General features: G+C 42.8%; 1 protein-coding gene across 7 annotated transcripts in view; it reads left to right on the top strand.

Annotated features, from left to right (window-relative positions):
- LOC106568237 (AP2-associated protein kinase 1) overlaps positions 1 to 13793 on the top strand; it is a 110094-nt gene that overhangs the window by 24263 nt on the left and 72038 nt on the right. For 3 of the 7 annotated variants that reach the window (XM_014138407.2, XM_014138408.2, XM_014138406.2), the window contains exons 8-18: positions 548 to 651; positions 1423 to 1517; positions 1695 to 1855; positions 4894 to 5054; positions 5967 to 6347; positions 6833 to 6969; positions 7260 to 7483; positions 7671 to 7772; positions 10110 to 10205; positions 12185 to 12289; positions 12526 to 12627. In XM_014138407.2, coding sequence (XP_013993882.2) covers positions 548 to 651; positions 1423 to 1517; positions 1695 to 1855; positions 4894 to 5054; positions 5967 to 6347; positions 6833 to 6969; positions 7260 to 7483; positions 7671 to 7772; positions 10110 to 10205; positions 12185 to 12289; positions 12526 to 12627 — 1668 coding nt within the window. The remainder of the gene's footprint in view (positions 1 to 547; positions 652 to 1422; positions 1518 to 1694; positions 1856 to 4893; positions 5055 to 5966; positions 6348 to 6832; positions 6970 to 7259; positions 7484 to 7670; positions 7773 to 10109; positions 10206 to 12184; positions 12290 to 12525; positions 12628 to 13793) is intronic. The other 4 variants (XM_045692401.1, XM_045692400.1, XM_045692399.1 and 1 more) reach the window with 3 other exon arrangements.

The following is a 13793-nucleotide window of genomic DNA, read 5'->3' as shown; positions in this document are numbered from 1 at the left end:
GTTTGGGGAAGGCCCTTTCCTGTTTCAGCATGACAATGCCCCCGTGCACAAAGCAAGGTCTATACAGAAATGTTTTGTCGAGATTGGTGTGGAAGAACTTGACTGGCCTACACAGAGCCCTGACCTCAATCCCATTGAACACCTTTGGGATGAATTGGAACGCCGACTGCGAGTCAGGCCTAATCGCCCAACATTAGTGCACGACCTCACTAATGATCTTGTGGCTGAATGGAAGCAAGTACCCCCAGCAATGTTCCAACATCTAGTGGAAAGCCTTCCCAGAAGAGTGGAGGCTGTTATAGCACCAAAGGGGGACCATCTCCATATTAATGCCCATGTCCACATACTTTTACATTTACATTTTTGTATATAGTATCAGTCCTGTACAACATGTTACCTCTTCATCTAACTATGCTTAATCTACCCGTTGTGGGATAGTCAGTGTGTTGCTTTTGTCTCTTCTGGTGTGGTTTGATTGGTGTCTCACCTTTTCTCTCACATTTCCACCTCCTCCACCTCTCCTTCTCATTCTGTTGGTGTTTGTCAGGGTACATGCTGGAGCCCGACCCTGACAAAAGACCTGACATCTACCAGGTGTCCTACTTTGCTTTTAAACACGCTCGTCAGGACTGCCCTGTTCAGAATGTTAAGGTCAGTCTTTCTCTGCTCTGGGGACAGTCTACACTGAGTGCACAAAACATTAGGAACACCTTCCTGTTATTGAGTTGTACTGCCTTTTGGCCTCAGAACAGCCTCAGTTCATTGGGACATGGACTCTACAACGTGTCAAACGCATTCCACAGGGATGCTGGCCCATGTTGACTCCAATGCTTCCCACAGTTGTGTGAAGTTGGCTGGGTGTCCTTTGGTTGGTGGACCATTCTTGAGACACACAGGAAACTGTTTAATGTGAAAAACCCAGCAGTGTTGCAGTTCTTGACGCATTCAAACCGGTGCGCCTGGCACCTACTACCATACCCCGCTCAAAGGCGCTTAAATCTTTTGTTTTGCCGATTCACTTTCTGATTTACACATCTCAATTGTCTCAAGGCTTACAAATCATTCTTTAACCTGTCTCCTCCCCTTCATCTACACTGATTTTGAAGTGGATTTAACAAGTGACATCAATAAGGGATTCTAGCTTTCACCTGAATTCACCTGGTCAGTCTATGTCATGGAAAGAACAGGTGTCCTTAATGTTTTGTACACTCAGTGTATGTGGGTCAGTCTATCTCTGTGCTAGGGTGTCTCTCTTTAGTGTTTCCTGTATGTTTATGTCTCTCTCTGCTCTGACATTGGCCCCAGGGCCAGATCTATCAATGTTCTATTCAATCCATGCCTGAATCTACTGAATGTGCTTGTCATATGGATCCATTCCCTCCCAAATATGAATTTACAATACTTTTACCTCTAATCATATAGAACTCTCCAATTCCTGCTCAACTCCCTGAGCCAATCAAAGCCAGCGAGGCTGCTGCAGCGAAGAAGAGCCAGAGCCAGACACAGAGTAAGGCCAGGTAAGTCTGTGGTGTTTGTCATACAGGGGGCTGCCTGAGTAATCTTGTAGTTGTTGTTACTGCAGCAGTATCGATGTTTTTTCATTTGTGTGTTCTCTGTTCTGCTTTAACATCATTCATAAGGTCATTTCAAACCATTGACAAGATGATCACCAACTCTCACCTTTTTTCCCCCAGACTGACAGACCCCATCCCCACCACTGAGACCTCCATCACGCCCCGGCAGAGGCCCAAGGCGGGCCATGCCCAGCCCAGCGCTGGAATCATACCCATCCAGCCGGCTGCCCTCACCCCTCGCAAACGTGCCAACCTCCCTGCCGGGGGGGCCCTTCCTCTTGGTATGTACCCACCCTCACTCTGCCACTCTGTCACTCTGCCTATTTACTGCAACTAGGCTAAGTGGTTTTATTTAGAGGCATGTTAAAAGGGAATTCAGAAAGTATTCACACCCCTTGACTTTTTCCACATTTTGTTGTATTACAAAGTAGGATTTAATTGTCTTTTTTTGGGGGTCAACGATTGTCGGGGATTTTCAGTACTGAGAGAGACTTGGTCATTTCTTCAAACAATCATCTTTATTAAATATTGATTTAATTATTGCAATAATGAGACCGTCAGCCCAACAGTCTTGACTAACTGTTAGACTGAGAGTCTGAATCATATAGACAATGCACAGTTCATATAGCTAATACCCAGAATGCTTGGTTCCACCCCTCCCATATAGATTTTTATTTTTTATTTATTTCACCTTTATTTAACCAGGTAGGCCAGTTGAGAACAAGTTCTCATTTACAGCTGCGACCTGGCCAAGATAAAGCAAAGCAGTGCGACAAAAACGACAACACGGAGTTACACATGGGATAAACAAACGTACAGTCAATAACACAATAGAAAAACCTGTAAACAGTGTGTGCAAATGAAGTAAGGAGGTAAGGCAATAAATAGGCCAATAGTGGTGAAGTAATAACAATTTAGCAATTTACACTGGAGTGATATATGTGCAGATGAGGATGTGCAAGTAGAAATACTGGTGTGCAAAAGAGCAGAAAAACAAATATGGGGATGAGGTAGGTAGTTGGTTGGATCGGCTATTTACAGATGGGCTGTGTACAGCTGCAGCGATCAGTAAGCTGCTCTGACAGCTGACGCTTAAAGTTAGAGCGGGAGATATGTCTCCAACTTCAGTGATTTTTGCAATTCGTTCCAGTCATTGGCAGCAGAGAACTGGAAGGAAAGGCGGCCAAAGGGGGTGTTGGCTTTGGAGATGACCAGTGAAATATACCTGCTGGAGCGCGTGCTACGGGTGGGTGTTGCTATGGTGACCAGTGAGCTGAGATAAGGCGGAGCTTTACCTAGCAAAGACTTATAGATGACCTGGAGCCAGTGGGTTTGGCGACAAATATGTAGCGAGGACCAGCCAACAAGAGCATACAGGTCACAGTGGTGGGTGATATATGGGGCTATGGTGATAAAACGGATGGCACTGTGATAGACTGCATCCAATTTGCTGAGTAGAGTGTTGGAGGCTATTTTGTAAATGACATCGTCAAAGTCAAGGATCGGTAGGATAGTCAGTTTTACGTGGGTATGTTTGGCAGCATGAGTGAAGGATGCTTTGTTTGCGAAATAGGATGCCGATTCTAGATTTAACTTTGGATTGGAGATGCTTAATGTGAGTCTGGATGGAGAGTTTACAGTCTAGCTTGGGGGGCACCATAAGCCACTTTGGGCTTTCCTGTCTTTATCTGCCCCTGGTGTCATCTTAACCTCCGACCCTGGCCTAATTTCCCAGGCCAGGATGTCTAAGTACCATTGAGGCCTTTGTTCTACTCCTCTCTATCCCAGTCACAACCACCCCACATCCTGTCCTTAGAAGGCCAGCTGTAGGTTTTATCACCAGGAAGCTAGAGTGGACACCATAAAACTCAGCATTAGCAGGACAGACATTTCTCACTGTTTAAGTAAATAATTGTTACATTTCCAACAAATAAGATGAATACATAATTTTTCCATCATACGATCTACGCAAAATACTGTGTAATGTCAAAGTTGAAGAAAAATTCAAACATTTGTAACAAATGAAACACTAATATACAGTATCTTGATTAGATGTTCAACCCCCTGAGTCAATATATGTTAGAATCATCTTTTGGCAGCGATTACAGCTGTGAGTCTTTCTGGGTAACTCTCTAAGAGCTTTCCACACTTGGATTGTGCAACATTTGCCCATTATTTTTTTCAAAATGTTTCAAGCTCTGTCAAATTGGTTGTTGATCATTGCTAGACAACCATTTTCAGGTCTTGCCATAGATTTTAAAGTAGATTTAAGTCAACTGTAACTCAGCCACTCAGGAACATTCACTGTGTTCTTGGTATGCAACTCCAGTGTAGCTTTGGCCTTGTGTTTTAGGTTATTGTCCTGCTGAACGGTGAATTCATCTCTCAGTGTCTGGTGGAAAGCAGACTGAACCAGATTTACCTCTAGGATTTTGCCTGTGCTTAGCGCCAATCCGTTTATTTTTTATCCTGAAAAATTCCCCAGTTCTTAATGGTTACAAGCATACCCATAACTTGATGCAGCACCACTATGCTTGAAAATATGGAGAGTGGTACTCAGTAATGTGTTGTATTGGATTTGTCCCAAACATAACACTTTGTACTCCTGGACTTATTTAGGCTTGCCTTAACAAAGAGGTTGAATACTTATTGACTCAAGACATTTCAGCTTTTCATTTTTTATTAATAAAAAATAAATAAATAATGTATTTCCACTGACATTATGGCGTATTGTGTAGGTCAGTGAAAAGGTATTTGTAAATAAATCAATTTTAAATTCAGGCTGTAACACAGTAACATTTGGAAAAAATCAAAGGGTGTGAATACTTTCTGAAGGCACTGTAGCTACTCAAGAGATAAACAGAAGTGACTGAGGTAGATTCTCTACCCTAATGACACTAGCTAAGTTGGAGAAAATGGAAGTAAATAAAGATGGCGTACAGTGGGTACTAGCCGTGATAAATAAATGTCTGCCTAAGTGGGAATGTACCCAAATAAGCTAGCTAGTTAACATCGAGCTGGACCTGCACTGACCTAAAACAGTTGTTTTCCCCTCTTTTTCGGTAACTTAAAGAAATGCCTCTTTGGGCGCAAACTGTTCAGAACATTCTGCCACATTTGGTCGAATTATTTCACAACTTAGATCTTAGTTATATTTAGTCAAACATTTATATGGCTCTCTTTAGAAACAAATGGCCGGTATGCTTAGATTGTCTCAACAGTTTCATCTAATGAGGTCTTGCCAGTGATGTATATAGCATGCAATATATTTTCTTAGTTTCATGGCTTGTATAGTAAACATATTCTGTACTCCTTGCAGGAGTGAACTTAAACCTTGCCCAGCAAGTGGCAGCCCTCCAATCACAGAAGGCACAGACCTCAGCTCCGCTTCAGCCAGCGACCGGCCAATCACATAACCCTCCCAGTGAGGCCACACCCCAGCTGGGTGGAAAGCCCCAGACTGGTGCTCAGCAGAAGCAGGTAAACTCAGGCAGCCAGCTAACACCCAAACCCACAGCAATACTAACCTGCATCCCACTGCTGGCTTCTCTCTGAAGCTAAGCAGGGTTGGGTCTGGTCGATCCTTGGATGGGAGACCAGGGGCTGTTTGTGTCATGCGTCTGAGAATACGAGTGCTGATCTAGGTTTCTGCTGCAAAAATAACTGCTATCACCAGGTGGGGGTGGATGACGTGTCTTCTGAGCATCTGGAAGCGTTTAATGAATCTAATCAATTACAGTACAAAACCCTGCAAGTTTAAAAAAAAGATTTAAGTGGGTTAATATAATTATGGTTATTTGCAGCAACAACAAAAAAATTATGAAGAAAATGTTCCTCTTTACCCTCTAACGGGCCTGGTAAAATTAATTTCAAAGAAATATAGCTAATTTATTTCATAGGATTTTGTTGCTTAGTGACAAATCCACTTATGCCAGCTGTAAAGTACCATCTGTATGACAAGCTGCTGCCTCAGGGTTGGGTTATTGTTCAGCCAACCTTTGTATAGACTGTCATCATGGAACAAGCTTAGATAAGTAGGTCATTGAAGTGCAGGAAACTCTTGACCAAACAGAGAAGTGTGCATTAGGGAGGAAATTGGATGAAAAAAAATCATTATCATACAATTGCAGCCCATTATATTTTCCTGGGATTACATTTTTTTGTCTCCTCCTATTGCAACAACGGGTCCTTAGTTTTTAGGTAGGTAAGACAGTTTTACGCTATACCGGTATATAATTCTGTGTGAAAAAGTGAAGTGTTATGCAGGTGAACCCATGATAACAGCCACATGCATTCTTAGTGGCACACTGTGTTGTCTGTGTGTGAAGCAGCTTTGTCTTCGTTGTCTCGGTTTTTTGACGCTGTGTGCTGTCGTACGTCTTTGTGTGGTAGCCAGGACAGTTGCAGCCTATCGCAGCAGTGGGAGTCCCACCTGTGCAGACCAAGGCGGAGGCACCGAGCACCCCTCAACAGGCCATGCCTCCCCCGGTGGCCAGTCCTTCCCCTCAGAAGGCCCAGGCTCCGTCCAGCCCAGCCCCACCCAAAGCTCCAGCACGTCGTAAGCAGGCCAGCCAGGCCCAGCAGCAACCATCCGCTCAGCCTACTCCAGCCCAACCTCTGGCTGCACAGCAGCCTACAGCTCGGCAGCAACCAGTTCCTCAACAACCAGTTGCCCAGCAACCAGTAGCTCAGACAGAAGCGGCCCAGAAGCCACCTGTCAAGACCCAGTCCACCCCTGCCGAGACCAGTCACAACACAGCTGAGACTGAGACGGTAACATACCTGCAGCCTGCACCGCGTCTGCTCACTGAGCTGTCAGACACACTCAAAGCCTGCTTGAAAGTGACATCAGGCCATCTATTGTTCCACCCAGCCATCTATCATCATGCCAATGCCATCAGCCTTCATCATTTTGCTGTCTTTTCAGTTTTGTTCGTTAGTGTTGTTCTCTCAGTAACTTGAAAAACCCTGCAACATTGTGAATGTGTGAATGACCCTCATTTCTGTGTGATACTTTTTTTTCTCTCCGTTTTTCACTTCATTTTACTTTGTTTGCCTCATTTGCTTTAGTGTTGTATGTATTTGTATTTGGCATTGAAAGTTAATAATTAGTGAGTGTTATTGTTTTTTTGTTTTTTTTTCATGAGTCGTCCTCTGTTTAATTCTTCTCCCTTCAGTTAGAATGTGACATTTGTATTGTTTATATTATAATATTTTTTCTTATACTTCCTCTCTCTTTCTCCGTCCCTCTGTCCAAGACTCCGCACCACTCTCCACAGGCAGCTGAGCGCACCCCGAGTAACGTTACCCAGAATGCAGTCGGTGGGCTACCTGGAAGTGACTCCAGCCTACTACTGCAAGAGGCCACAGCAGAGGATGACCTCAACCAGTTAATGTAAGATATGCATGACATCATCACCAGAAATATCAGCCTTAGTTAAATATGTCTAGTTTTCAATTTGTAATAAAAAGCATGAGCTGGCGCACACCCAGAGAAAATTATTTTGTGTAGCGGTGCTGACTAACGGCGAATAAACTGTAAACTATAAAAAATAAATAAAGAGAGTCGCACACTCTATATATAAACTCCTAGTATTTAATTGGGTAAACCATCAATGTTTTAGCATCACTTCTTCAGTGTTTAACAACAAGTTGACCTGTTCCGGCATTTGTGTGTTTTTCCAGATCTGTCGGTACAACTCCACCCAATTCCACCCGGTCCCTTCAGCAGAGTGTGTGTGAACCAGCACAAGACGGCAACTTCGCTGCCTTTGCCCATTCCCCTACCCCTGGCCAAGCCACCGGTTCCCCCACGCAGCCCGCCTGGAACCCTTTTGGTGATGATGACTTCTCCAATCTCAGTGCGGAGCATCTGATTAACAAAGACCTGGTTGATGAACAGGCTGATGGTGAGGCTGTTTGTGTGTGTGCACATGTGTGCGTGTTGCACGCACAACGGAATACCGTGTGTTTTCACTTCTAAGAGATAGGTGCTAAAAATACATCCTTAGACCTCATTTCTAACATATCCTCTGCTGTAATCGTATTTCCAATCAGATAAAACTGTATCATTCACTTTGACCTTATCGCTATTAGACGTGGCTGCAGAAGCAGAGGTGGAGACGGCCCCCACAGAGGAACTGATACCTGGCCTGCTGGAGGTCTCCTCTCCTGGGGAAACAACCCCCCAACCTGCTGGTGAGACCCTTCTCATCTCCATCACTCATAGTGGTTCAGTCCTCTCTGGCTCAGTCGGTAGAGCGTGGTGCTTGCAACGGCAAAGGTTCTGGGTTCAGTTCCCACTGCGGCCACCCATACATAAAATGTATGCATGCATGACTAAGTCATTTTGGATTGAGGCGTCTGCAAAATGGCATATATTAATATTATATTAAACTCCCTATTGTATACAGTGCATTCGGAAAGTATTCAGACCCCTTGACTTTTTCCACATTTTGTTATGTTACAGCCTTATTCTAAAAATGTATTAAAGTCGATGGCTTGATAGTTTTTGCAGACCACACAGCGTCATACCGCTCAGGAAGGAGACGCGTTCTGTCTCCTAGAGATGAACGTACTTTGGTGCGAAAAGTGCAAATCAATCCCAGAACAACAGCAAAGGGCCTTGTGAAGATGCTGGAGGAAACAGGTACAAATGTATCTATATCCACAGTAAAAACGAGTCCTATATCGACATAACCGGAAAGTCCGCTCAGCAAGAAAGAAGCCACTGCTCCAAAATCCCCACAAAAAAGCCAGACTACAGTTTGCAACTGCACATGGAGACAAAGATCGTACTTTTTGGAGATATGTCCTCTGGTCTGATGAACGAAAATAGAACTGTTTGACCATAATGACCATCGTTATGTTTGGAGGAAAAAGGGGTATGCTTGCAAGCCGAAGAACACCATCCCAATCGTGAAGTACGGGGGTGGCAGCATCATGTTGTGGGGGGTGCTTTGCGGCAGGAGGGACTGGTGCACTTCACAAAATAGATGGCATCATGAGGCAGGACAATTATGTGGATATATTGAAGCAACATCTCAAGACATCAGTCAGGAAGTTAAAGCTTGGTCGCAAATGGGTCTTCCAAATGGACAATGACTCCAAGCATACTTCCAAGGTTGTGGCAAAATGGCTTAAGGACAACAAAGTCAAAGTATTGGAGTGGCCATCACAAAGCCCTGATCTCAATCCTATAGAACATTTGTGGGCAGAACTGAAAAGGCGTGTGTGAGCAAGGAGGCCTACAACCCTGACTCAGTTACACCAGCTCTGTCAGGAGGAATGGGCCAAAATTCACCCAACTTATTGTGGGAAGCTTGTGGAAGGCTACCCGAAACGTTTGACAGAAGTTAAACAATTTAAAGGCAATGCTAACAAATACTAATTGAGTGTATGTAATGAAAGAAATATAAACTGAAGTAAAATCATTCTCTCTACTATTATTCTGACACTTCACATTATTAAAATAAAGTGGTGATCCTAACTGACCTAAGACAGGTAATTTTTACTAGGATTAAATGTCAGGAATTGTGAAAAACTGAGTTTAACTGTATTTGGCTAAGGTGTATGTAAACTTCTGACTGTAGGTTCACAAACCTTCTTATTTCCTCATCGACTACTGGCACTCCAGGTGCGTGCCTTTCCAAATCATGTCCAATCAATTGAATTGTCTCCAGGTAAACTCCAAAGAAGTTGTGGAAACATCTCAAGGATGATCAATAGAAACAGAATGCCCCTAAGATTAATTTTAGAGTCTCATAGCAAAGGCTCTGAATACTTATTGTTGTAAATAAGGTATTTCTGTTTTTTTTTATTTTTGTATACCATTTTTTTTTAAATGTTGCTTTGTCATTATGGGCTATTGTGTGTAGTTTAATGAGGGAAAAAAAATATTGAATCAATTGTAGAGTAAGACTGCCACGTAACAAAAAGTCAAGGTGAATACTTTCTGAATGCGCTGTATCGCTCGGATATTCCCATAGCTTCCCTTCCTTTGTTCTTCCTTTAGCAATCAGATCCTCCATTCTCCATTACAATCATCTCCAGTGACACACCCATAGAAATCCTATAATTCACTATTCTATATGTCATACTATGGACAATAAAGGAAGGGAACTCTGCTACTCCTCCACTCTCCACCCAAGGTGCATGAACTGAGGAGCTACTGAAATGAAGAGAAAGTTCAGCAACTCTTGGAGGACAGTTGAAGTTCATAAAAGTGCTTATTTATTCCTGCTGAGTGAATGGTCCTCTGTGACCTCATCAGTGGCAGTCTGAACTCTAAGCTCAGCAGAAATCCCTTTCTGAAAGCTTTCATTAACTCTGCGTGCTCAAAATCCCTAGCTAGCCATTTAATGGGATGTCTTCACTGAATAACTGACCAAGAAAACACTGTGTCTTTGCCTTGAACTATCCATGCCCAATCATCTCTACTTATCAGACTCAGATGGACAACATGCCATGCTTTGTGTATCTCTGCAGTGTTCATTAGTGTATGTCTGTTTTGTTGTCTTTTCTCTGCTGCACCAGTAGAGCAATCTGAAGACATCCTTGGACTGGATATAGGAGAGTCTTTGTTGACTGTTCCGGTCCCTTTCAGCACCCTAGCACTCTCAGACACTCCAGGTAAGGTTGTGTCCCTTTCTATTTCTAAAAGCACACTCCAAATCACTTACCCCACATAGAGCATCAACACGACATTCTGAGATGCTGCATTCGTAATTCCACTCTGGCAATCTACTCCGAGTTCAGAGCACTCTGGTTTGAGAGTGCCAGAGTGCAGAATAGCTGATGCATTTACGAAGACATGTCATGCATGTTGTTTTGACAGGTGCCAGTAAACATCAGGCTGAACAACAAACGCACCCTTGGAATCATCACACAATTAGTGTTCCTTAGTGGTCATGGCAATGTTTGGCTGTTTTAGTAAGTGGTTGTCAAAAACCAGTCCAAGCCTAATCTTTTAATTAAGTCACAAATGGAGCTCAGAATAATGCAGTACTTCATGTTGTAACGTGTGGGATATTGCTCTAAGAAAGCCAAAGTACTGGTAGTCATGTTGCTAGGAGTGATGTACAGTGCTCTCTTTCCCAAGTTTAAGGGGCTAGAGTGGACTTGTGCTGTGCCTTGGTCCATGACTTAACTGTAAGTACAGAGTGGAGAGGCAGGAAGAGAGCAGATGTGTGCATGTGTTGTGTTGGGAGATGACCTGGTGTGTAGTGGTCTTTAGGGGGAACCCCAGATAGTGGATGTAGCTACTAGCCAGCTCTCTCTGTGTGACTGTGTTATGCATCTGGTGTGAAAAGAACATTTAGGGTTTGGTGGCTGTGTGAACAAACGTCTCGATGTATGCAAGATATTCTAATCGCTTGTTAACTGGCTTGTTGGAATGTGATGGAAAGTTGACCTTGTTGGTTTTTTAGAACTTTCCTTCAAAGTGAACGGTTCCGCTGCAAACCGTTTCTCTGCTTGAGATGAACCTTTCATTCATCTGTAGGGTGATATTCTTTTCTCTATTTATCTATATTCTAATGTGTCTGTCTCAGATTCTTTGTCTTCATATGTCATTCTTCAGCCATTCTGTTATCATCTTTGTCTTATTCATCTGTAATTCATGAATTTATCCCCAACCTCTTTCATTTCCCAATTTTCTCATTCCCTCCATCTCTATTTTGTTTAAACTACTGGTACGTAAAAATAAAAAAAATCTATGTTTTTAGTTGCATTTCTTTAGCAATATCATTGATTACAAAACCCTTGAAAGCTGATGTAAAAGTCAATAGCTTCATTAAACAATTGAAAACCGTTCCAGTTCTTTAAGGCTCCTATTGATGAAAATAATATCAATGGTGATAATGTAACTACCATGGCAGGTTGTCTCCATGGGGGCTGTCAATCACTTCTGACTGGAAAGCTGCACTTGATAAACAAACATCACGTCTCATCCGTATCAGGTTATTTGAAACTAGGATACACTATTGGCCAGTAAATATTAATTAATCAACAATGTTTCATGTTGGCTCCCCATGAACTAGGAAACGGGCCTTAACGACATGAGTGGGTTGAGTGGTTATAGTTGTAGTACAATAGCTTATCTGTATAGGCCTATATGTAAGCGATAAATAAGGACTGTCTGTACATTCTCTGAAAGTAATAGATGACACAGGCTTGGAGGACGTGCAGCTGAGTCCATCCACGGAGTGCATATTAGTTCCAGAAAATGTACATTAGCTTATCTATATAGGCCTATATTTATGAAAATGTATACGATATTGTGGTCTCTGTCCTTGCATCACATTCTGTGCTGGAGGCTCTGCTGTACCATCATTTCCCCGCATTGAACACCCATCCTCTCACATTCCCTATAGCCTAGTTCTCTTTGCCCTCATTCCTATTTATTATTTGTCCTTCACCTTCTCCTCTTCTCTCTCTTCCTTTCTTCACCCCTTTTCTCCATCCTCATAAACTCCTTACTTGCTGTTCTGGCATGACCATGTCAAATGCAGTATTTGCTAGCTAGAGTGTTGCTGCCACTCACTTTTTCTTACTGATCTCTCCCTTTCCATTTACTCTTCCTCGCTCTTCATTTCTCTCTGGGCCTTTAGAGAAGCTTATTGAGGGACTGAAGTCCCCAGATACACACCACCTGCTCCCTGACCTCCTGTCCATGGCTGATCCCTTTGGCAGAACGGTGGTGGAGGCTGTTAATGGTAAAATACTTTCACTCCTGGAGACACTTTGTTACATTTGTTTTTCCCAATGTAAATTTTACCGTTGAATGCTCCATGGCAATATCCTCTGTCTGCCCTCAGTGCACCCTTTCTTCCTCTCTCCCTCTCTCTGCTTCCATTTCTCGTTCTCTTCCTCTCTCTTCCTATCCATCTCCCTCTCTCTGCTTCCCTCTCTCCTTGTCTTTGTCTCTTCCTCCCTCTCTCTACATGTACAGTAGTGGGTCCAGCAGAGAACTCTCTTGTGAGTCTGGACTCTCTGATCCCTGGTCTGGAGGCTCCTGTGTCCCAGTCTGAGACGGACTCTACGCTGCTTCATGGTTAGTTTCTGTCTCACAGGCAATGCGACACACAATCTAGATGCTCCCAGAATTGAATGCAACATTGGAAGAAGATTATTTAGATCTGACAAAACCAAAAGGTTTTGGTTTCTGTTATTACTGATAATACCACCTGCCTCGACACTGGTCTTTGATCATTGCATAAGGTTTTCAGAGGACGGAGTGGAGCCAGCCCATTTAGTACAATGAGGCTGTCTGATTGATATTTTGAGTGTCTGTCTACCCAGCTAACAGCTCTAGGGAGATAGAACATTTTTGTAATGTTACCCATAATGTTCCCCTAATGTGTGTCCAGTTTTCTGTTAGGGGAACGTTCTATCTATGTTAGCAAAAATCTTCTGACAACCTTTTTAACATATTTGGTGTGAAAGTTAGGAGAACATTCCCTTAATGTCTAGAATGTGGTTACAATGTTCTCAGAATATTCTACAACGTTCTAGATGCATTTTATGGGACGTTGCAAGAACATTTGTGTCCAGTGTTCTAAGGGTTAGGAGAATATTCCATCAACATCACATCAAACATACACAGAACGTGGTTGCCATGTTTTCAGAATATACAATATTCATGTTCTAAACACGTTTCATGAGAACGTTGCAAGAACATTCCTGTGTATCAGTTGTCAGGACATTGCTTGATGATCCCAAAGAAACATTCTCCCCCAAAAAATGTTTTTGTTACACATCACACCTTGTTACTGTTGCCAAGCCCATTGAGGCCCATTGCGTGCAGCTCAACCTCCACTTAGGCTACTGCTAGTAGATTGAGCACTGTGCTCAACAATGCCTGCGAAAGTGGTTTAAAATGGCTAATAATCCACAAAACAATGTTAAACAATAAGACATGATCACTGAAAGTAACTAATCAAACGTTCAAGTAGATCTACCGAATAATAACAGTTTTGGAGTTGATAAAAGGAAGTTGAAACGAAGTCATTTTTACATGCTGGACTTCATATATTAGTGTTTGTGAAACACCAAAAGTGAAGTATATTATACATAAGAATACCTCATGTTGGAAGTACTGAAAAAGCTGATGCAGATAGTTACCCTATTTTTTTTTATGGTTTCAAAGGAAACCTCCCCATACCCCGACTTACGGTTGGATACTTTGATGTTTAGTGCCTCTATTACCATACATTCTAT

Source organism: Salmo salar, chromosome ssa13 (assembly GCF_905237065.1).
Source record: "Salmo salar chromosome ssa13, Ssal_v3.1, whole genome shotgun sequence".
In the NCBI taxonomy this organism is placed as follows: domain Eukaryota; kingdom Metazoa; phylum Chordata; class Actinopteri; order Salmoniformes; family Salmonidae; genus Salmo; species Salmo salar.
This window is presented reverse-complemented; position numbering and strand designations above follow the sequence as displayed.